This window comes from Ornithodoros turicata, chromosome 2, assembly GCF_037126465.1.
Source record: "Ornithodoros turicata isolate Travis chromosome 2, ASM3712646v1, whole genome shotgun sequence".
NCBI lineage: Eukaryota > Metazoa > Arthropoda > Arachnida > Ixodida > Argasidae > Ornithodoros > Ornithodoros turicata.
The window spans coordinates 142,884,688-142,907,082 of NC_088202.1; the positions used below are offsets into that span (position 1 = coordinate 142,884,688).

Genomic DNA, 22,395 nt, shown 5'->3' on the forward strand with positions numbered 1-22,395 from the left:
GTCCCCCACCGCACCCCACAGTTTCCCCAAGGCTGAAATCCACGTTGCATGGCAATATCAGGGGACGGAAGGATGATATCAACACACAATTAACATAGTAGATTTTTCAACAATGCAATGGGGAAACGCAAACGACATGCTTTAATTGAGCGTAGAATCACCAAGTGAAGAAGTTGTAACACAAAGAAAACGTATTCTCTTTTCTTTACTTTTTCTCCCTTTAGCATTCATTATCACTACAAATTTTAGATATATTCATATCGTTTTTAAGGTTATAGAGAAACAACTCCTGCACATGTATCGAAACATTATTATTTCGTAAATCACGAGCACGAATTTGAAAATGAAAGAAGATATGGTAATACATCTATAAGCTCACTCCTCAAGCCAGTTTGAAAAAGTTTCATGGCTTCGTAGACTGTCTTAAGACAACCGCAAACTAGTCCAATGCCTAATTGAAAGAATCATTATGACTTCTATACCTGTCAATATATAATGTAAGAATCACTGTAGCAAATTTACATCACACGATACAAATGCAACGAAAAACAGGCAAAATGGGAGCAACGAAAATGGCCATTTAGTGATGGGAGCTCGTTTTTGTATAATTAGACAGTCATAACAATATTACATCAGGAACTGATTTTCTGAGGTTGTAATCACAAACCATATGCATATCTAAGCAACAAACATGCATTTTTCGTTGACCTACAAGAACGCACTGGACAGGAAATATTCGTACAGAACCCATGAGTTCTCTCAAGTATTCTGACTGCATGCAAGAAACCTTTTCTCAGTTGTGAGAGGGGACAGACAAATCCTTTCTAGCTGGCTACCACACTATTCACTGTAAGGGTGGGTTGACACGAGGGACCCATCTTCCTGATAAGTCCGCGGTGACGTCACGTGGACGGAGGGGTCCCCATCCCCGCCTAGGGATGGGCGTGGATAACTCCGTCTTGCTTGAATGAGTTTTCAGACTTTTCTGCTCGGTGGTTGAACAGAAAAATGAAATTTTGTACGTTGGAGTACATTGCATCCCCAGCATTCGACAACGCAGGGAACCACTGCACTAACGAAATGAAAACGAAACTGTTATCGTCGATGACAACACATATCTCGCTGTTTATATGTTTATTTAACGAGTACCCACTAACAGCCAAGGCCTAAGTGCGTGCAGCACTCTACATGATAAAATAGAAGTGGTGGCGAAGGGGAACCAAGCCGCCCACAGCGCATACTACTGATGATAGGACGAAGCACTGACGACAATCGCCTACCTTGTGGCACAGTCTACATGGTTCGAAATTTTACTTAGATCTCGTGTCCCTTTCTGCTTATCCTTTCTCTGTACGTGTTCATTCCAATCTCGCCTCTCAACCTCCGAGCGTTACTAACCGTTGGATCAGTCTGCATGAATCTGAACGTGCTAGAATCCAACAGGAACATAGAACCGCAGCTTTTTGCTTCACTTTCCAACCGAAAAGAAAACAAAGTATTGAATTTAATTGAGCTGAATTGAATCCTGACTCCTGTAACCTCAGGAATCTCTCAGGGTTCGGTAATACGCCCTCTTTTAGTTGTCATTTTCATTAATGACATCTCTTCGCGGACGATTGCGTCACCTACCATAAAGTATCTTCCACCCTATAGACTGTGATACACTCCAAGACGACCTTGTACGTATATAATCTTGGTGCTGGGCTCCGAGTTCCATGTCCAGCGAGGTACTATACAACATGCTCATACAAAACTTTTTGCAGTTTACGACTATAGGAATAATGCTTAGAGAGCGTGATCATTGTTCATATAAGGAATTTATGTTGCGTGCCAGATGTGGTCTGAGGAAAACCAAGCCAAGCCACACTGCGGGAAATGAAGTGAGGAACTACCATTTGCCATAAAACATTCTCTACCAAAAGCGACATTTCTCTGAGGGATTCATGGGTGACCCAGGTGGGCAGTTGAAGACTCGACTGAAGTGGTCAGAGTTCATGAGTTGGACGTTGCACCTTTCGTCAAGGTCGGGGTGGGTTTCCGAAACCTGTAAGCTTGGAATACCACACCATGTAATGCCATAGGACACATAGAACAATTGGTCTCTCGTGAAGCCTCTAACATATCCATGTGTAACGCTTGTGCTTTCCGCTGCTTTTCTCCATGCTCTCTCAAGTGATTGTATTCCCAACGCATCGGCGAGGTATTCCTTCTCGCGTTCCTCGAACGTTCTCGCCCTGGGTGCTTTGTGGATAACAGACTGGAGACATCCGACTAATTTCTTGTACGCAGCCAAGCTATTCTTTGTGGCTCCCTCGGTGCTGTTGTCGGAAAACATATGTTCGTTGTCATAGCTGTGCATAATTTCGTGGGTAATAGTTGCTCCAAGACCCGCGTAGTTCACTTCTGGAGGCCCATGGAATATGAAGAATGGTGCGTACATAAAGGGTGGAGGTATGACAATTGCGTTGTATTGAGCGAGATTGAAGGCATTCACAACTTGATTAACGCCTATCAAGTCCAATACAGTGTTTATCGCATTAATGTAACCATCCTGCTGTCGAAAACGTTTCCAGAATATTCGAGCTCTGCCTTGACTTGTCAGCACAATGTTTTTTGCGTAATTATCCGTCGTCAAGTCCTGCATTGGCTCCAGATACCTATCGACCGCTTCTCCTGACGACAAATTAAACGGGTAGCCAATTATCCTTGACGTCAGTGATAGTTTTTTTAGTGCTGCTTTCCTCGTAGGATTGTCTATCCACTTGGACGTCTTAAATGACGCAGCAATTTCTTTGAAAATGTAATCAGCCATTTCTCTGACAGCGTCCACTCTCTATTGATTGACGATTTCATGCAACACTTTGAGAGTCGCCACCGACGGGAAGGTCCTCTTAGCGGATTCGTAGCACCACACCCGGACAGTTTGAGGTTGTCTTGCTGAGTCCAGGAATCCAGACAGCTCATACAGGTCGTAAGTTATTATCCAGGCAAATAACGTTTGCAGAAGATGCTTATTGATAAGAGGAGTGCTCCCGAAGATGCTGTGAAGAAGGGCAACGTGAGACCTTCGCATCTGAAGGGTAATCGTATCAATATCACCTAGCAAAGGTCTGTGTTCTTCCAGTGCTTGGATCCACCGTGATGACATGCGTTCATCACTGCCTTCTGTGAATCCTACTTGAGACATTGGAAACGTGATAAACGCTGACTCTGCTTCCTCTTCCGTCAGGTGCGATATTTTGTCTTCGGCCTCCAGAATGGAATTTACAGTGTGTTCGTCTATAGTGTCAATGGAAAATACAAATTTTAAAATTTTTTCCACAATGGATTTTCGTTCATCCACTATACGTGGCTCGCCTGCCACAGTCTTAGCCGAGCGCCCTTTATACAGCAATGAAATATAGGCTTGATCGGCGGCACTGTAAGACACCATATTATATTCAAACAATACCGGTAACCCAATCAACATGAATTCTATTTGCTTCTTCAATGGGTCAAAATCTAAGCGTTCGATCAACGCCAACTTTCGTTTCCTAAGAAACGTGTCCACGTAATTTTTCTCTGATGTCACATGTCTAGTATCGACGCAGGAGGCATAAAAAGCGAGCACTTTCTGGTATCCACTTTGTTTCCCTGGTCCTATTATTCCGTTGATCATCCATTGTTCCGCACTCTTATGTAGATTCTCGTGTACGTATATGCTAAATCCGTTAGCCAGATCTTGGATACTGCGAACGGCACCGTTGCAAACGTATGTGAAAAAGTTGTCACAAGGATTAAGCCTTTTGTCGACGGACAGGTCAATCAAGCGACGCATGAAATGACAGTCCTCAGTGTCACACACATTTTCAGACCTCGTATGGCCGTTATTCTCGCCCGTAGATTCGTGATTATTGATCGGCGTCGTGCGCCACGTCTTCCTGTCTTTTGCAGCGTGCAGCGTTGTCGCGTTGGCGTGGGTTGTTGTGACTGATGTTTGTGATTGGTCAATGAGGTACCACGTGGTTAGTACCACAACAGAGGCGGCAACGATGAACGTCGCTGTCTTCACGAGCTTCTGGAAGCGTTTGACTCTTTCTTGCGCCTCCTCGAATTCCTAGAGGAAAGAGGGAATAGTACCGTCTGTCAAGAATTTTCGCTTCGACTGCATGTCATCGCCGGGAAGAAACTGTGGCTATCAGCGACTGCCAGAAGGCGTGGACAGAATGGGAGACGCCTGCAAAGTATACGGGGTGAACCGCAGGAAGATCTCAGACAGCGCAGCCCGTAGCGGGATTTCTTAACATAATTAATAAAAGATGAAAGTCACTGAAAAGGTTAGCCAGTTGTAGGGCTCGAACCCAGATCTTCTGAATTGCAGGATCAGGGCTCTATATCAACTGAGCTAACCTAACACGCCTCCACAGCGACTTCCAGGGTGCGTCTTCTGAAGGGACAAACCAACCACTCTCTCTCACTCAACCTCCTTTCACTCTTACATGTTTGCTCACTGACACACACATTGAATGTGTGTATGAGTGAGGAAACATGTAACGGTAATCTAGAAGATGTGGGTTCGAGTCCTACAGCTGGCTAATCCTTTCAGTGACTTTCATGTTTCATCGTTAATTTCTCAGGCATTTTGAGGCTTTGTTTGTATTTGTCCCTTCTACGTTGTTCCAGCCTCAGAACATCAGTTGTTCCATAATTTTTGAATTATACTTCGGAGGCCTTCGCTCTCTTCGCCGTAGTTCAGTGAGAAAGTTTCGGGGGTAAAACAGGTTGAAGACTTAGTAATTTTTATCTTGAAGTACTTAATTGCTTTCGATGTACATAGGCCTTGATTGGGGCAATGCAGTCAACTACGGGGCTCTCAACTGCACGTTCATTTGGCTTTTTTTTAAACACTGGGTTGACAGGAGATGAGAGCCGCAAGACATCCTTTTCTACGTGGGATAGCTGAGCCAGAGGTCCCATTGTTCTGCTGCTTCGCGCAATAATAAAGCGAAACGAATTAATTACTAAAAAAATCACTAAATGTGAACGTTTTCTTGGTAAGGTGTCGCTGTTGGTATATCGGAGATACCGATACCGTCCGATATCACCAGACAGGACGTAGGCGACGTCTCAAAGAGTGTTTGCTAAACAGGAAGTTCTCCAATAGCCTAAGCCGCTTGCGGATTAGCCACCAAGAGGATTTTCGTGAAATACCCCCATATATCGCAACCATCGGCAAGGGATCTAATGTGCACGCATGTAAAAAAATAAAACTTTTGAACGGCCGGTGATATATAAGCGCACGTGATGCACCACTATGAGGCGTTTCGAAAAAATAAATAAATAAATACATCATCGGGTCACATGATGTTGGCAATACCAAGAACACATCAGAACCACCAGAACACATCCACAGATCAGAACAGAATCCACCTTCTTCCAAGACGGATAAAACCGCCGAACACAGCTAATCGAAATGTCCCTCCTTTCAGAGACGAGCGTAGGTTCCATGAAAGCTAAGCGGAATGGATACGATTGCATATAGCGAGTGTACTTCGTTGGAGAAGGGACGGGACGGGGACGCATGCGCAGTTGTAGTTCTGTATCGGGACCACTCGTTTTCAGAAATTAGTGAAAACGTTAGGAAAGTAAATATTGCATAGCAGTGGAAGTACGTCATATACTGCATCGAAAAATGTGAGAATTGTAAAATTTTGTGGACTATAAGTTCTTTATGTGCATTTCAACAACCCCCATCTGATTCACTTTTAGCGCAGGAGAAGCACGGGAATGCTAAGCAGACACGAAACTTGCCATCTTGCAAGAGGTAGAATCACCTCACTTTAGTGAGGTTAGTCTAGATGAGGTTCTGCAGACTTGGGGGGGGGGGGGGGAGGGGGGCTTCCTCTCACACCCCCCAGGCACGCACTAGGCGGTGGGGGCGTCGAGACTATGCCGCGGGTTAGATCAGGAGGTCCACAGTAAAGGTGGTGGATCGCCTTCAAGAAACGGGCGATATAATTTAATTTTTATACGTTTCACGCAATATACGAGGGTCATCCCTGTTTAATTTCGTTACAATAATTTCTGTTTCGCGAAAAAGCGTTTAATTTTTGTTTATAATCTTTTTCTACTTTAAAAAAAGGTAGTGGTCCCGACACGGAGCTATACATCCGCATACGCTGCTGTTATATGGTATGCAATTCCACATCTCCAAGTAACCGGAAGAAGGTTTTGAGCGCTGAATGTTATCCTGCACTACTGGTACAAATAGTTGTAGTATTAGTACTCCGTGGCATGTACTAGTCTAAGAAGACTCGACTCACCGATGGCTTGCAGCTCACCACAGAGGTCGGAGAGGGATAAGAATCCATTTATCGTTTTTGTTCCGACAAAGGCCTTATGCAAATTTCCCTAATCCAGTGGATGAATGAAAAGTTCTAGCTTCCTCCTTGTCGACCTTCTTCTTCTTCTTCTTCTTCTACCACTAGGAATAGTGGCCACCTTCTACTTCTTCTTCGTCTTTCTCCGCAGTGGCGCATAGCACGGGGCAATTGGCCACGGATCGGCCACCTTGTCGACCTTCGACGTGGCTCTTCTTCGTCTTCTTCTACCAATGAGATAATGGCCGTGAGCCACTAAGGGAGATTGGCCAGGACAAAAGGGGCGTCTTCTCCTACCTTAATCGCTGGTCCTCTTCCTCCACCTTCTTGCTGCGCTCGCGAAGGCCCACGTCGCGATCACGGCCTATTAGATTACAACGACCATATCATAATCGTCAACCTCTATGGGGAGCCTGACCGCACGATCCGCTAGGTGCGCTACACATCGATCCGCGAGATCTGCATCATGATTGGACAATGGAAATTTGCAGGGGGCGTCGGACTCGCTCAAAAAAGCGTGACCACGCGGGAGCTGCCATCCGTTGGTCATGGAAGATGTTGCCTTCCGTTGGCTGCTTCATTCCGCTAAACTTGACTTGCCCGATTTCCTAAATCCATCACTTGCTATCTACATTCAGCTTACTATATGCGTATCTCACACGTATTCGTGAATATTTTCCCACTACATCACTCGCTTGTGTGCTGCCGTTCGTTGGTCACTTTATTATCAGGAAACTCGACAGACCAGAGCATGGAATGGCGGGTGGTTTCGTTTTTGCGATTTCCGGTTCCCGTTGGTTTGCAGAGCATCATGAAAATGGCGGTTTACTGTGTGTATTCATCTTCGGAATTATGTTGCCTTCCGAAATACATGCCTGCATTTGTTACGATGGGTAACAATTTATTGATTTCGCCAGCAACGCATACAGACGCCACTTCAACACGTCACGTCATAGGCGGTAAACATCTTCATCCGTGTCGGTGGAAACCAAAGGGTTGGCGGTGTCGCAGGTAATCTCACAGATAAGATACAGTTCACGTTTGATATGGCAACGTTTACCTTGTGACTCCGATAGCACTACTCAATTCTGCACGTATCCCGAAGATTCGTGCGTACTCAACGCAATTACACGGCTGGCCTCGCTTCCTACGGTAGACGCCGTTGCCTCCATCGGCTCGTCCTCGTTCCCCCCGTTTGCCATCCCACGTGACTGCACAGGGTTGGCAACAAACGGAGCAGCTCCGCTGTAGTTAGGGGGCTGAAATTCGTCCACTAATACTGTCCATGAACAACGGATGGCACGCCTGGGCGGCCTCGGGGATGGGAGAATCCCATTCACGGCGCGCCAAGTACGTTCTTTACAGTCTTCCTATTGAACTATGGGTAACTCTATGGGTACTTCCTATGGGTAACTCTATGGAAATTTGAATGTTGAACGCGCAGAAGCGGACGCACGACGACGGCGAGCCCCTTTACTGTTATCACCACCACCACCACCACCGTAGCCACAGGGGTGACACAAACCCGCCATTGTTGTAACTACCCTCAAGCGGGTGCTTTTGGCAAAACTGTCATCTTGTCCTGGTCGCACGTCATAGAAAACGTCATTTTGAGGTCATGTGACTTTATTTACATGTCGTTTTGCCGCTTACCGACATATTTTCGCCGTCATAACACCAAGAGATGACCGTATTTTGCCAGCGTAAACTATGTGGTGCTTCTTCCGCAACATGGTAGCCCATTTCACCTTAGTTTAAGTACATCGCATCGGCTCGGTAAGTCTTAACGCGCGATCATCATCACATCTTTGGAAGTTGTCAACAATACGAGGCTTTATGTGTAAAATTGCGCGTTTTATTGCGAGATTATCGGATAAAAATAATTACCGTGATCGAAAAACATCCAAAACGTCGTCCAGAAACGACAACCGCATTGTTTACAAACGGTTTGGCCGCCGATCGCGGGCGCCGCCATCTTTAAGGTCGCGTGTGCCTTGACGTTCGCTGTGACGTGCGACCAGGACCTGTCCAGGATGCATTGCGTTCGCCCAGCACGCTTTCGTCTACGGAGCATTACATTGGATGCCACCCCTGTGACCGTAGCAGACGACAGCAAGGGCTTCTATGCAAACACGTAGAATGATGATGATAATCTACTTTAGAAAGAAGCATCTCCCGTGGGGTACCACCGCTTGTAGAAAAACGCTAAGGTAAGCTGAAGTAAAACTTATTGTAGTAATGGAGGAAGTAAGAAAGTAATACCGGGGCCGATGGGTAGCGCCACTGCTAGGCCCCAAGGCGGCGCTGGGAAGGGGTGTCTGACATGGTCGCTGTAATCTAGTAGGTCGCGCTCGTAGTAAGTAGACGCGCCGCCGCCGATTCTGCCGATCGGCGCGCCGCTGTCGGGAAACAAAGTTCTAACTTTTCCGTTCAAATTTTAGAAAACAACCGGGTGAAGGCACAAATCTGCCATCATGACGAATTATTTAAAAATATATGTCTGCCATCATCGTGTGATTCTTTTCTTATTTCTGTGGCAATAATAATCCGGCCATTCGTCGTGTGTAGCAAACATGACCACGATGCGTAATGTAAAAACCCCGAGACTAGGCAACAGGAAGGGACAGACACAAACAAACACGAAGTCTCGCTTCCTGGTTCGCCTGAAACTATAAGCCCTCTGTCCCCAAACGCGTGGTATTACCTTACTTTCACAAAGTGACTCGCAACTTGTTGGCCGTTGAGAAGAAATTTCAAGTCAACCTCGTTTTGAAGAACAACTTCCGTCTTGACCACCTCACGCCTTTCGCCAAAGCTGAAGTTACTTGCAAGAATCACCGGAATAAATTTGACACCCGTTCTTCAAACTGTGTTTATCAGATCCCCCCTAGCTTGTGGTTTCTGTTATATTGGCCAGACATAACGTTGCTTAATGGATCGTTTGAGAGAACATGCATTAAAAGTAAAAAAATAAAGCTTCAAACTCTGAAATTGCCAAACCTTTGGAAGAGTTCTCAAATTGCTTCCCTCTGTGGGATGAAACAATGGACCATTTCCGACAACGCGTATGCGCATGCCCAGCCCCTGTGTCCGCCATATTTGAGCGGAAAACATCGCTATGGTCCCACCTGCGGGCGACTGTCATGTTCATTGTGGGGAGATAATCGGTTTCAAGGTTACGCGGACGTTTGAGGTCTGGTAATGAGGAGGAGGAGGAGGAGTGTCGTTGGGAGGAACCCGAGAGGTCTGCCTGCCCGATTAGGCGGCATGTTTCTCGGGAAGGGAAAGGTGGTGGAGAGCAGGAGAGGAAAGGGTGAAGTGGAAGACCGAGCGGAGTCCGCTCGGGGGGAGGATAGCTGCGTCCATGGGCCGACTTCAGGGGAACTGTGCCGGCATACGCCTATTACACATCTGAGGGAAACCCAGGAAAAACCCCAGACGGCACAGCCGGCCCGCGGATTCGAACCGCGGACCTCCAAGCGCACGCGTTACCGCTGCGCCACCGGAGCTGGTCTGGTAATGAGAAAGACACGACGTTCGACATTCCGCCGCCAGGGGCGACGCGAATATGGAAAAGGTTCATTGTAAAGGCATCCGAAGTGGGCCATCACAGAAGGCTTTTGAGAGAGACCTTTTTCATAACTTCTTGTGGGAACTGTGTCAGCAAACCATCCTTAATCCTCGGTCCGGCCTTGAACAGACTGCTCGTTCCCCCGAAATTGCCTCCTATTTTAAGTCCTCAACTGGTTGTTTCTCTTCCCTCTGTGTGTATATATTTCTTCTATGTGAAGTAAGATTTTCAGCTGCGTTTGAGACTTGGTGTTTGTGTCTGTCCCTTCGTGCTCCCTAGTCTCGGGGTTCTTACGTTATGCATCATCTCTCATGTGCGTAGTCTGCGGCAACTATGTGATCAGTCGTGAAATCGCAAATATTCCGAACAAAGATGGAAGATCAGCGACCATGAAGTGCTTTCGCAAACACGAAGGAAAATGGGCGAAGGCAAATCATGTTAATATGGCATCACCTGCGCATAGTCCCGTGTTGTGAGGATACACTTTCATGGAAGGTTTCAGAAATGAATAAAGCAGCGGTACCTTCAAAGAATTATATTAATAAAATAAGGCAGCTTGGCAGCAGGTGCGGGTTCAGTACAATAAATTTTTCTACTCAGTGGTCTGTAGGTACGCTACCGTTGAAAGGTTGATGCCGCCCTCGGTAGCTCAGCCGGTAGCGTGTCCACCAGCTGATCCCATAAGATCGCGGGTTCAAATCTGGCCGAGGACGGTTACACTCTGGATAAGGTACAAGTTGCTCGACCCTGACGATCACTGTGGCGTCGCTCATTATCGCAGTTGTCTCGCGACGTAAAGCCCCGAATTATTGAAGTTATTATCAAAACGTGAAATATTTTCCTACCTAAAAATTCTCGTTCCGCCAAGGCTAGTACACCTCAGAACAACTTTATTTTTGCGTTTGTTCGGCGATATTGTACTTGGGTATGGGAATGTATTTACTAATAGAATGGGGTAGAACGCGCTGGTTCTGACGAAAAAAAAGAAGAAAAAGTTAAGAAAGTTACGTTGCCATGGCAAACTTGGGGTTCAATTGACGCGATTAAATTAATTTCTATTAAAGTTTGGTAAAACTAATTGTAGAGTGTGACCGTGTAATTGTATATATTTTCCCCAGCTTTTTTCTGTCGAATATTTTCCCATGATTTCTAAGACACCCTGTGTACTTTATATGCCAGACTCTTTTGTTACGAAACGTTCAGCAGCTAGGATGATTGTATCGCGTATACCGTACCAGAACGCTGCGAAGTGGTTTACAAAACTGAGCAAAAGTGAGTTTTAGTAAACCACCTTGCAACGTCCCAGTACAGTACACAGTACGATAATCCGAAACATTACGTATAGGCGAGAGTGACGCTCTTGACGTTTTAGTACACCGTGGAAGGGGAGGGTGCGGTTAGTTACCGTCGCAGCTCTCCCGCATGGGAAATTTCGAACCCTCAACCGTGAATCCTTTCGACGTTACGCTGTTCAGGAGTTCTGCTATTGCAGTCTATGCGATCCGTGCCGGCGATACGCTACCGAAGGTCCGATTTCGTCCCGCATGCGCCTAGAGACAAATGTCGAAGTGGGTATCCTATCCGAGATGCGAAAACGGTCTACGAAAACTCTCTGGTCTAACCTATCGTGATATCGTTTCGGATGGTTGTATCGCGTACCGTACCGGAACGCGGCGAGGTGGTTTACAAAACTGAGTAAAAGTAAGTTTTAGTAAACCACCTTGCAACGTCCCAGGGGGCTTGCAGCGGTATAATGTCCTTAGCTATGAAGCCAGTGAGAGTCTGGCGTGTCCTCTGCGCTACTTGATAGAGGTCGCTTTCAGGGCGGTATGGAATTTTCCTGAGGAGCGGGTGACGGGGCATGTGAGCTCGCAAACGTAGGAAGTGTCCAACTGTCGTGTTTGCATAGCAGTCGTAATTTGGATAGCTGTAGCAAAGAGCGTTCAAACGTGCTAGTTCACCATCTACAGCGTTCACGTTGAAGTTACAAAGAAGAGGTCTTGTCCGAGTGCTTCTTTCGCGTTCCTACTTTCGGAATGTCCTTGTTTTCTAGGATGTATGATGATACCATGGCTGCCTTTCTAAGCATTCAATCACTTATAAGTAGTTTATCACCTACAGAGAAAAGAAACAAACAGAAACGGAAACCGCTATGAGCTCCACAGAAATTTCGCGTACTTTGCGAAAATGTCATTTTTGAAAAGTGAGACTGTAGTGATGACGCCGCCGCCGACACCCTCGCCACGTCGTTTCACTCGATTCATGCCGCTGCGTTTGGCCGAAAATGGGCCCAATGCCGCCGCCGTACTATTCCGAGCACAACTCGTTTCACTGTGACCGCTCCTAGCAGACGGAGTTCTGTAGGGGAGGCGCTTGCTCTCCCGTTCCCCTATAGCTTACACATTTCTCCCTCGAATAACGTCAAGCCCCCCCCCCCCCCCCCCCCCCCCAAGTACCCCTGCGTTCGGCGCCCATGACCCGAAGAACATTTTGCTACGGCAGCAACCACCTTATTTCGAGATGACGATTTCGTTACCATAGATTTTATAGAATTTCTTACGTACTATTTTCGTGGTATGACAAAACCGCAAAGTTTTCCCGGCCCCATTCACACAGCAGAAAGCGAGAGAGCATGGAAATATTTTATAAGCCTTATATATAGTAGACACGGATGCTTCCATAGGCCACAACATACTCAGGGGCTACGCTATTATCCAGCAGCACAGCTCACCAGAACACGCACCGTCTCACGGGATTCATGGCGGAACCTGCATCGCACTTATATACTTGCGAGAACGCATTCGAGTTCATGAGCGCCAGGTTAACCAAAACGTCACCGGGTACAATCCTCAACTTCCTCTGCAAGCGCACTATGTCATTGCGTCGGTAATGATCGCATAAGGACAACGCGTAGTTGACGAAAAACAGTTTGCTCGAATCCAACACGCTGTTGTCAGCAACCTTTACATTCATCGGCGACGGACCACTGGCCACGAATGCATCGTACAGTGGAGGCAGAAGCGCGGTCTCGCGGAGTAATCTGTTGATGTCAACGTAGCTCTCCCACTGCTTCATGTCAGCGTTAGGCCAGTACATCGTCGCATACTGACCAATGAGACAGTTCTTCAAGGCGTTGATATTGGACGACGTATTGGCAGTCCACCAGACCCTCAAGACGTGCTTGTCGTCAATATGGGCTCCAACACCGTCCAGGACCCTCATCAGTCCCTCCAGGATTGTTCTCCCAACGACGGGAATAAGACTGCTATCGATCGTATTAGAGACGTGGTTCAAAAAGCCAACTACAGCTTGGGGTACGAAGAGGACGCTTCTGGAGTGGAAGTAGGCAGTCTCCGGTACAAATACGCTCCCGGCGTACTTGGCGTCAAAGTCCAAGTTGGGGGAACTCGAAGCCAGGTAAGTTCGCCTAGTGTGTCGTAGGAGCTTCACGTAACTCCGTAGGGCGTCGCTGTCGTTGAATCGCGGCGAAGAGACGCCGTAATACAAGGCCGGCCAGTAGAGACTGGGGGCAGTCCCGAAGACCTCGTGAACGACAGTCTGGAACTTGGCGGCAGCGATCGTTCGCTCGTGGTCTCCAGACATCCAGCCTATCTTACTCGTCCTTCGGATCACTGCGCGCGTGAGCGACTGGATCAGCCGGGTCACTTCTCTGTCATAGTGGGTCTTGTAAATGTTTAAGAAGTTCCTCGACAACGACATGCGAGCTATCATGGCAGTTCCGTAATGGTAGGCCCTTTCCAGGAGGTTCATGCAAGAATGTACGCGCTCAGTAACACCGCCGAGTCCCGCTATCTTCTGGCTCAGCATTATCAGAAACGGGTGCTCTTCCGGTAGTAAAGGTGCCAGGGTCACTAATATACGAAGGCCGATGTAGTTTATCAGTGTGTCGGGTGGAGTTTGTTCGATTACTACGGTTAACCTCTTGAAGAAAGAACACCGGACGCATATAACGATATCGTCCGTCTGGTTTCGGACACCGTCGAACACGACGGCGAGAAATTTCTTCCAGTCCCACTTGGAGACTTTGCCCAGTTGACGTACGTGGACGAACCTCTCGTTCACCGGAACAGCTACCACTGTGCAAATCGCTTCCATGTGTTTTTCGAATGCAAAGATGTCGTTCGCAAGTCGAGCGCCGTCGTTCTTATCATATAAAAACTGGTCGAATACTTTCCGTAATTCAGCCTCGTAAACCGCAACGGGAAGCGCAGTTGAGTTCCGATGCAAGATGAATCTCCGTACGAGGGTGGTGGGAGGTGAGATTTGGACGTGGTAGCCAGATATGACGGAATAGTTGTATAGGGTGACGTCAGCGAACGGACTGAATCCCATATCCCTTTCCATCTTGCCGGCGAGGGAGACGAGGTCGACGTCTTTGGGGTTAGTTGTGTACGGCCAACCTGAAATTGAGGCATACAGGCTTTTCTGATCATAAGATCATTGTATATCAACGCGCACGACAACACGTGCAACAACGCCATTTAGAGTCCAGACAAGAGTGACCGAGCAGAGTTCAGCGAGCAGCTCGTGAACCGTACGCGTCCACCCGGCTCTGACTGACTTCGTATTAGCCGCTACGGGTGTAGGCGACTTGCACGACGAAATGGCGCTCACCAACTTTACCAATGTACATCAGCAGCAAGATGGAGCGGATATTGTTTGATGAGAGAGCTTGAGGAACACACAATGCGAAGAGGACAAGACAAGAGGACGAATACTGTCTTGAGTCTTGTATTGTCCTCTTCGTATTGTGTGTTCCTCATATTCAAGGAAGCGTTACTTCTTTCTACAGTACACCAGCTCACTTGCACCATTCAAATTTGCGCGTCATTGTTTGATGGTTCTGGGTAGAACGGGTTGTGCACACGTCGTGGTTCGTGCTTTGTACCTTTACGCAGGACAACAACATTATGGATATCAACGATAAGACATGGCAACATCAGGCAAGCCAACAAGGGATGTTATAAATACAACGTTGCACCTGCTTTACTGTCTGGGTATTCTCCAGTGATTTTTCCAGACTTGTAGGGCAACTGTGGGCACAGTTTCGTATGAGGCGGGCGCGCGAGCCCATCCACTACACTATGCGCCAGCGTGTCTCTACGCAAGGGGAGGGCAAAGTTTGGAGAAACAACTTGTCGAAGTGTCGGCTTATTCGTAGACAGGCATGAGTTCATAGAAGAAACAACGCGCTCCTCAACCTTGAAATGTCACCCCTTATTTCATAGAGTGGCTAATGAGGTCGTCCCCCATATGTGAGAGAGTGACACTGGGGAGTTGCGCAGACAGCCGACCTGCTTGCATAGAGTACTGCAACCCAACTGGAATTGGGGCCGGTAGTGTGGCAGCTGAAGTTCAGGTCATGAAGAGTGTTAAGGACAGTTCCTTTGTCGATAAAAGTAGTGTCATGATTCCTCAGTGAGATACAAAAATATTCCAGAAGCCAGGAGAAGTCATGATAGAAAACAACGAAATTGCACACCGGCTTGACGCAACAAATAACAATTTTAATGCAGACGTTTCGTCTCCCATGCGGGGGACATCATCAGTGAAAGCAAAATGAGAGGCGACCGCAACCAGCGGATTACTTAACCAGGTCGGCGAACACTTCGGGGAGGGGGCCGCGATTGGTATTACACACAGAAGGTTCTCCTCGCAGGTGCCATGACTCAAGCAGTTTCCTGGGGCCCCACCTTTGTTCCCTAGCTAAGGTCACAGCATTCGCGTAGTCAAAAGAGTGATCTGTGTTCCAACAATGTTCGGTGAGCTCTGTCTTAGATCGCGTTGCGTTTGTTGAGTTGCGGACATCTCGTTCATGCTCTTTTAGTCTTGTACTGCGCTTGCGGCCCGTCTCTCCAATGTAGGACACCTCGCAACCGAGACACTGTACTTTATACACAACACCCGTCTGGGACTCAGGGGGAATATGGTCTTTTGGCTTAGAAATCAGTGAACGAAGTTTCAGGCAGGGCTTGAATGCAGTCTTGATTTTTAACGGGAGGAGGGCTCGCCGAATGGATTCTGATACACCTTTGACGTATGGGATGGTGACGATGCCGTGTCGGAAATCGTCTTTCCTTCGGGTCCTGGGTTCGTGCATGCGTTTTCGTGTGTTCTCAAAGAAACGTAGCGGGTATCCTCGTTTCATGAGTGACTCCTTGATTATCATCTCCTCGGACGTACGTTGTTCCGGGCAAGAGGCGAAATCTTCACAGCGTTGAAGCAGGGTTCTCACTACACTGCGTTTGTGTTCAATCGGATGGTAGGATTCGAAATTTAGGAAATTACCGGTATCACAGGGCTTGCGGTAGACGGAAGTTTGAATCAGGCCGGTGGTGAGCCTGCATACGGACACGTCCAGGAAGGGGAGCCGGTTCTCCTGTTCAAGTTCGCAAGTGAACTGAATGGACGGTTCAATGCTGTTCAGGGTCGTATGGAATTCGTCTAGGAGGTTGCGATTTAGGATCACGAAAGTGTCGTCGACATACCGTCGGTAGAACTTGATGTTGTGGGCAAATCGTTGGAAGGCAGATTCTTCAACATATTCCATGACGAGATTAGCCATTGTCACGGACACCGGGCTGCCCATCGGACAACCTTCAATCTGATGGTAGATCTGCCCCCGAAACGAAAAATGGGATTGGTTCAGACAGAAGCGTAGCAGGATGATAATGTCCTCCACTGTGAGAGACGTACGTGTGGGAAGGGTGCTGTCGTCACGTAGTCGTGCTTCAGCCACTTTCACTGCTAACGCTGTGGGGACGTTAGTGAAAAGGGAGACAACATCAAAAGAGACCATGATGTCGTTGTCTTCGACGACTTGATCTTGAATCAAACGAACGAACTCGTTGGAGTTAGACAGTGTCAGACCATTCCGTCCGGTGACTGGGGTGATTAAATTCACAAGGTGTTTTGACAGGTTATATGTTGGGGATCCAATAAAAGAAACGATGGGTCGTAAGGGGCAATCAGGCTTGTGAATTTTGGGGAGGCCATAGAGTCTGGGTGTTAAGCCATCCGACGAGAACAGGCGTCGATACGTCACGTCATCGAGGCGTTCCTTTTTCTTGAGGTCACGGAGGTGATCGACAAGACGGCGTTCAGATTTCTGGGTAGGATCATTCGGCAGCGTGATGAAATGGGAAGCATCATCGAGAATCTTCTGCATTTTAGCGTAGTAATGGTCTTTATCCAGTACAACGGTGCCTTTCCCCTTATCCGCCGGAAGGATTATGATAGAGTCGTCTGACCGGAGATCGCGTAGTGCTGCATGTTCCTTCCGCGTGAGGTTCGTTGGAATCGTCGTAGAGTTAGTCAACGTAGTAGCGATGCGACTACGAGCCAGGTTGACCCCGGTCGTGTCCTTTAGGTGCCGTAGTTTATCCTCAATTTCTACGACGATGTCTCGCTTGGGTACTGCGCGGGGGGCCAGGGCAAAGTCAAGGCCTCTAGAAAGAAGGCTGAGGTGACCATCGGAGAGTTGCTTCGACGACAGATTGAAAACGTTGTCGGAGGTGTACACGGTCGGTTTTTTGGGCAGGATCCGAGAAAGTTTCTGGTCATGGGCGTCCGCACACTTGGTTTTCTCCTTGGTCTCCGCTTGCTTGCGTGCTTGGAAGACTTGCCGCATGTCACAAGGCTGCAGGATTCGTTGAAGCGTGCGTTCGGCTTGAGATAAGCGACGTCGTGCATCACGCAGTTTGTCTTTGTTCTCCTGGATACGGGCCTTCAGGCAGCTACGGCTGAAATCCACGGCTAGCTTTCGGCCATAGGGTGTGTTGACAAAAGGTCGACATTGGAGGGCTTTAGGGATGACGTGGTGGTTGAGGCACTCACGGTTGAAATCCTGGTGGCACTCCAGGCGGACGATCCTTGTTGACTGGTCGAGGTAGGCTCTCATGCTGCTAAGTGCAACCGAACCATACGTAAAGCGTATCGATGCAAAAATATTCCAGAAGCCAGGAGAAGTCATGATAGAAAACAACGAAATTGCACACCGGCTTGACGCAACAAATAACAATTTTAATGCAGACGTTTCGTCTCCCATGCGGGGGACATCATCAGTGAAAGCAAAATGAGAGGCGACCGCAACCAGCGGATTACTTAACCAGGTCGGCGAACACTTCGGGGAGGGGGCCGCGATTGGTATTACACACAGAAGGTTCTCCTCGCAGGTGCCATGACTCAAGCAGTTTCCTGGGGCCCCACCTTTGTTCCCTAGCTAAGGTCACAGCATTCGCGTAGTCAAAAGAGTGATCTGTGTTCCAACAATGTTCGGTGAGCTCTGTCTTAGATCGCGTTGCGTTTGTTGAGTTGCGGACATCTCGTTCATGCTCTTTTAGTCTTGTACTGCGCTTGCGGCCCGTCTCTCCAATGTAGGACACCTCGCAACCGAGACACTGTACTTTATACACAACACCCGTCTGGGACTCAGGGGGAATATGGTCTTTTGGCTTAGAAATCAGTGAACGAAGTTTCAGGCAGGGCTTGAATGCAGTCTTGATTTTTAACGGGAGGAGGCACCGAACATTGTTGGAACACAGATCACTCTTTTGACTACGCGAATGCTGTGACCTTAGCTAGGGAACAAAGGTGGGGCCCCAGGAAACTGCTTGAGTCATGGCACCTGCGAGGAGAACCTTCTGTGTGTAATACCAATCGCGGCCCCCTCCCCGAAGTGTTCGCCGACCTGGTTAAGTAATCCGCTGGTTGCGGTCGCCTCTCATTTTGCTTTCACTGATGATGTCCCCCGCATGGGAGACGAAACGTCTGCATTAAAATTGTTATTTGTTGCGTCAAGCCGGTGTGCAATTTCGTTGTTTTCTATCATGACTTCTCCTGGCTTCTGGAATATTTTTGCATCGATACGCTTTACGTATGGTTCGGTTGCACTTAGCAGCATGAGAGCCTACCTCGACCAGTCAACAAGGATCGTCCGCCTGGAGTGCCACCAGGATTTCAACCGTGAGTGCCTCAACCACCACGTCATCCCTAAAGCCCTCCAATGTCGACCTTTTGTCAACACACCCTATGGCCGAAAGCTAGCCGTGGATTTCAGCCGTAGCTGCCTGAAGGCCCGTATCCAGGAGAACAAAGACAAACTGCGTGATGCACGACGTCGCTTATCTCAAGCCGAACGCACGCTTCAACGAATCCTGCAGCCTTGTGACATGCGGCAAGTCTTCCAAGCACGCAAGCAAGCGGAGACCAAGGAGAAAACCAAGTGTGCGGACGCCCATGACCAGAAACTTTCTCGGATCCTGCCCAAAAAACCGACCGTGTACACCTCCGACAACGTTTTCAATCTGTCGTCGAAGCAACTCTCCGATGGTCACCTCAGCCTTCTTTCTAGAGGCCTTGACTTTGCCCTGGCCCCCCGCGCAGTACCCAAGCGAGACATCGTCGTAGAAATTGAGGATAAACTACGGCACCTAAAGGACACGACCGGGGTCAACCTGGCTCGTAGTCGCATCGCTACTACGTTGACTAACTCTACGACGATTCCAACGAACCTCACGCGGAAGGAACATGCAGCACTACGCGATCTCCGGTCAGACGACTCTATCATAATCCTTCCGGCGGATAAGGGGAAAGGCACCGTTGTACTGGATAAAGACCATTACTACGCTAAAATGCAGAAGATTCTCGATGATGCTTCCCATTTCATCACGCTGCCGAATGATCCTACCCAGAAATCTGAACGCCGTCTTGTCGATCACCTCCGTGACCTCAAGAAAAAGGAACGCCTCGATGACGTGACGTATCGACGCCTGTTCTCGTCGGATGGCTTAACACCCAGACTCTATGGCCTCCCCAAAATTCACAAGCCTGATTGCCCCTTACGACCCATCGTTTCTTTTATTGGATCCCCAACATATAACCTGTCAAAACACCTTGTGAATTTAATCACCCCAGTCACCGGACGGAATGGTCTGACACTGTCTAACTCCAACGAGTTCGTTCGTTTGATTCAAGATCAAGTCGTCGAAGACAACGACATCATGGTCTCTTTTGATGTTGTCTCCCTTTTCACTAACGTCCCCACAGCGTTAGCAGTGAAAGTGGCTGAAGCACGACTACGTGACGACAGCACCCTTCCCACACGTACGTCTCTCACAGTGGAGGACATTATCATCCTGCTACGCTTCTGTCTGAACCAATCCCATTTTTCGTTTCGGGGGCAGATCTACCATCAGATTGAAGGTTGTCCGATGGGCAGCCCGGTGTCCGTGACAATGGCTAATCTCGTCATGGAATATGTTGAAGAATCTGCCTTCCAACGATTTGCCCACAACATCAAGTTCTACCGACGGTATGTCGACGACACTTTCGTGATCCTAAATCGCAACCTCCTAGACGAATTCCATACGACCCTGAACAGCATTGAACCGTCCATTCAGTTCACTTGCGAACTTGAACAGGAGAACCGGCTCCCCTTCCTGGACGTGTCCGTATGCAGGCTCACCACCGGCCTGATTCAAACTTCCGTCTACCGCAAGCCCTGTGATACCGGTAATTTCCTAAATTTCGAATCCTACCATCCGATTGAACACAAACGCAGTGTAGTGAGAACCCTGCTTCAACGCTGTGAAGATTTCGCCTCTTGCCCGGAACAACGTACGTCCGAGGAGATGATAATCAAGGAGTCACTCATGAAACGAGGATACCCGCTACGTTTCTTTGAGAACACACGAAAACGCATGCACGAACCCAGGACCCGAAGGAAAGACGATTTCCGACACGGCATCGTCACCATCCCATACGTCAAAGGTGTATCAGAATCCATTCGGCGAGCCCTCCTCCCGTTAAAAATCAAGACTGCATTCAAGCCCTGCCTGAAACTTCGTTCACTGATTTCTAAGCCAAAAGACCATATTCCCCCTGAGTCCCAGACGGGTGTTGTGTATAAAGTACAGTGTCTCGGTTGCGAGGTGTCCTACATTGGAGAGACGGGCCGCAAGCGCAGTACAAGACTAAAAGAGCATGAACGAGATGTCCGCAACTCAACAAACGCAACGCGATCTAAGACAGAGCTCACCGAACATTGTTGGAACACAGATCACTCTTTTGACTACGCGAATGCTGTGACCTTAGCTAGGGAACAAAGGTGGGGCCCCAGGAAACTGCTTGAGTCATGGCACCTGCGAGGAGAACCTTCTGTGTGTAATACCAATCGCGGCCCCCTCCCCGAAGTGTTCGCCGACCTGGTTAAGTAATCCGCTGGTTGCGGTCGCCTCTCATTTTGCTTTCACTGATGATGTCCCCCGCATGGGAGACGAAACGTCTGCATTAAAATTGTTATTTGTTGCGTCAAGCCGGTGTGCAATTTCGTTGTTTTCTATCAGTGAGATACGTGTAGAATATTTAGAAAACTTTCAAACATTCATGCGCAAGTAAGAAACGTATTACACAACACACTAGCTAAGTTAAATTTTGATGATGCAGGAAAGTAACTGCGAGAGTACCGAGTACTTTCTCGCAACTTGTCATAAGCCTTTTAACCGTAACGCAGGTAATTTTTAAAAGTGCTTTTAACAACCCTCGTATTTTAGCGCGGTGAAATAATAAATTATGAAAAGGGAAGCTTATTTTAACGTCACCCGTACCTGCAATGCCGAAGTCGCTCAACACCTCTTTCACGTCTTCCCAGGAGAACCCAAACCTCACGGAATTGGTGCAAACTTCCAAAAACTTGGCAGCCTGGTGTATGAAGCTCCAGGTGGTCGACTCCTCGCCTGCTACTGCCAAGTACCGTGATAGGACGCTGTCCACGTCCGCCATGAGCTGCGCCGACGAAAACTGCGCATATGGCTGATCCTCGAGTTTTGCGCCTTGGAACCACGAGGTGGAACAGACGAACGAGTAGAAATCCTCGCAGGGGTCAACGGAAAGGTTGAGACGTCTCCACAGGTGATCGGTGTGCCACCTGCTTAACATAGCAGATATTTTTTCGTTAACCCGGACGAGTGATAACCGGTTCCTGAAAAAAACAAACCCGCAGAGCGCGTCGGTGCAGCCGCTGTTCTTTGAGTCGTCCGGGAAAGCGATCTGGGTCTCGAGTTCCTGTTGCTGGCGGATGAACTGTGCCACGGCCTTGAGCGAAGACTCGGTCTGTACCTTGAGCTTTAACCCGAGCAAAGTGCAGACGATGCCCATGACGAAGCTCAACCAGATGCAGGTGATAACGGCGCACACTTGCTTGCGCAAGTTTCCAGCCATCGGGAAAGAATATTTCGTCGGCTATTTCCGTGAGCGACTTTCGCGAAGGAACCAGATGGTTCGAACTACTTCTACTTCTTCTTCAGCCAGGAGGGCAGTGGCCTCTACTTCCTCCTCCTCATACGTGCGGGAGGCCCCATCGTGAGTTTCTTCTCCTTCTACCTCAGACGCTGGCCATTATCCACCAGGGGAGATTGCTCAAGGCTTAGCTACTATAGTCATGAT

General features: G+C 48.2%; 2 protein-coding genes across 2 annotated transcripts; both read right to left on the reverse strand.

The window, feature by feature from the left end:
• Nucleotides 1-1,798: 1,798 nt before the first annotated feature.
• LOC135384182 (uncharacterized) lies at nt 1,799-6,480 on the reverse strand. The gene is made up of 2 exons (XM_064613403.1): nt 6,303-6,480; nt 1,799-4,096 (listed from the first exon to the last, which is right to left on the reverse strand). The coding sequence occupies exons 1-2, from the start codon at nt 6,348-6,350 to the stop codon at nt 2,834-2,836; spliced, it is 1,311 nt and encodes a 436-aa protein (XP_064469473.1). The 5' UTR covers nt 6,351-6,480; the 3' UTR covers nt 1,799-2,833.
• Nucleotides 6,481-12,558: 6,078 nt separating this feature from the next.
• On the reverse strand, nt 12,559-22,258 carry LOC135384183 (neprilysin-1-like). Its single transcript, XM_064613404.1, has 3 exons — nt 21,947-22,258; nt 21,558-21,877; nt 12,559-14,351 (listed from the first exon to the last, which is right to left on the reverse strand). The coding sequence occupies exons 1-3, from the start codon at nt 22,168-22,170 to the stop codon at nt 12,658-12,660; spliced, it is 2,238 nt and encodes a 745-aa protein (XP_064469474.1). The 5' UTR covers nt 22,171-22,258; the 3' UTR covers nt 12,559-12,657.
• Between the last annotated feature and the right edge of the window lie 137 nt (nt 22,259-22,395).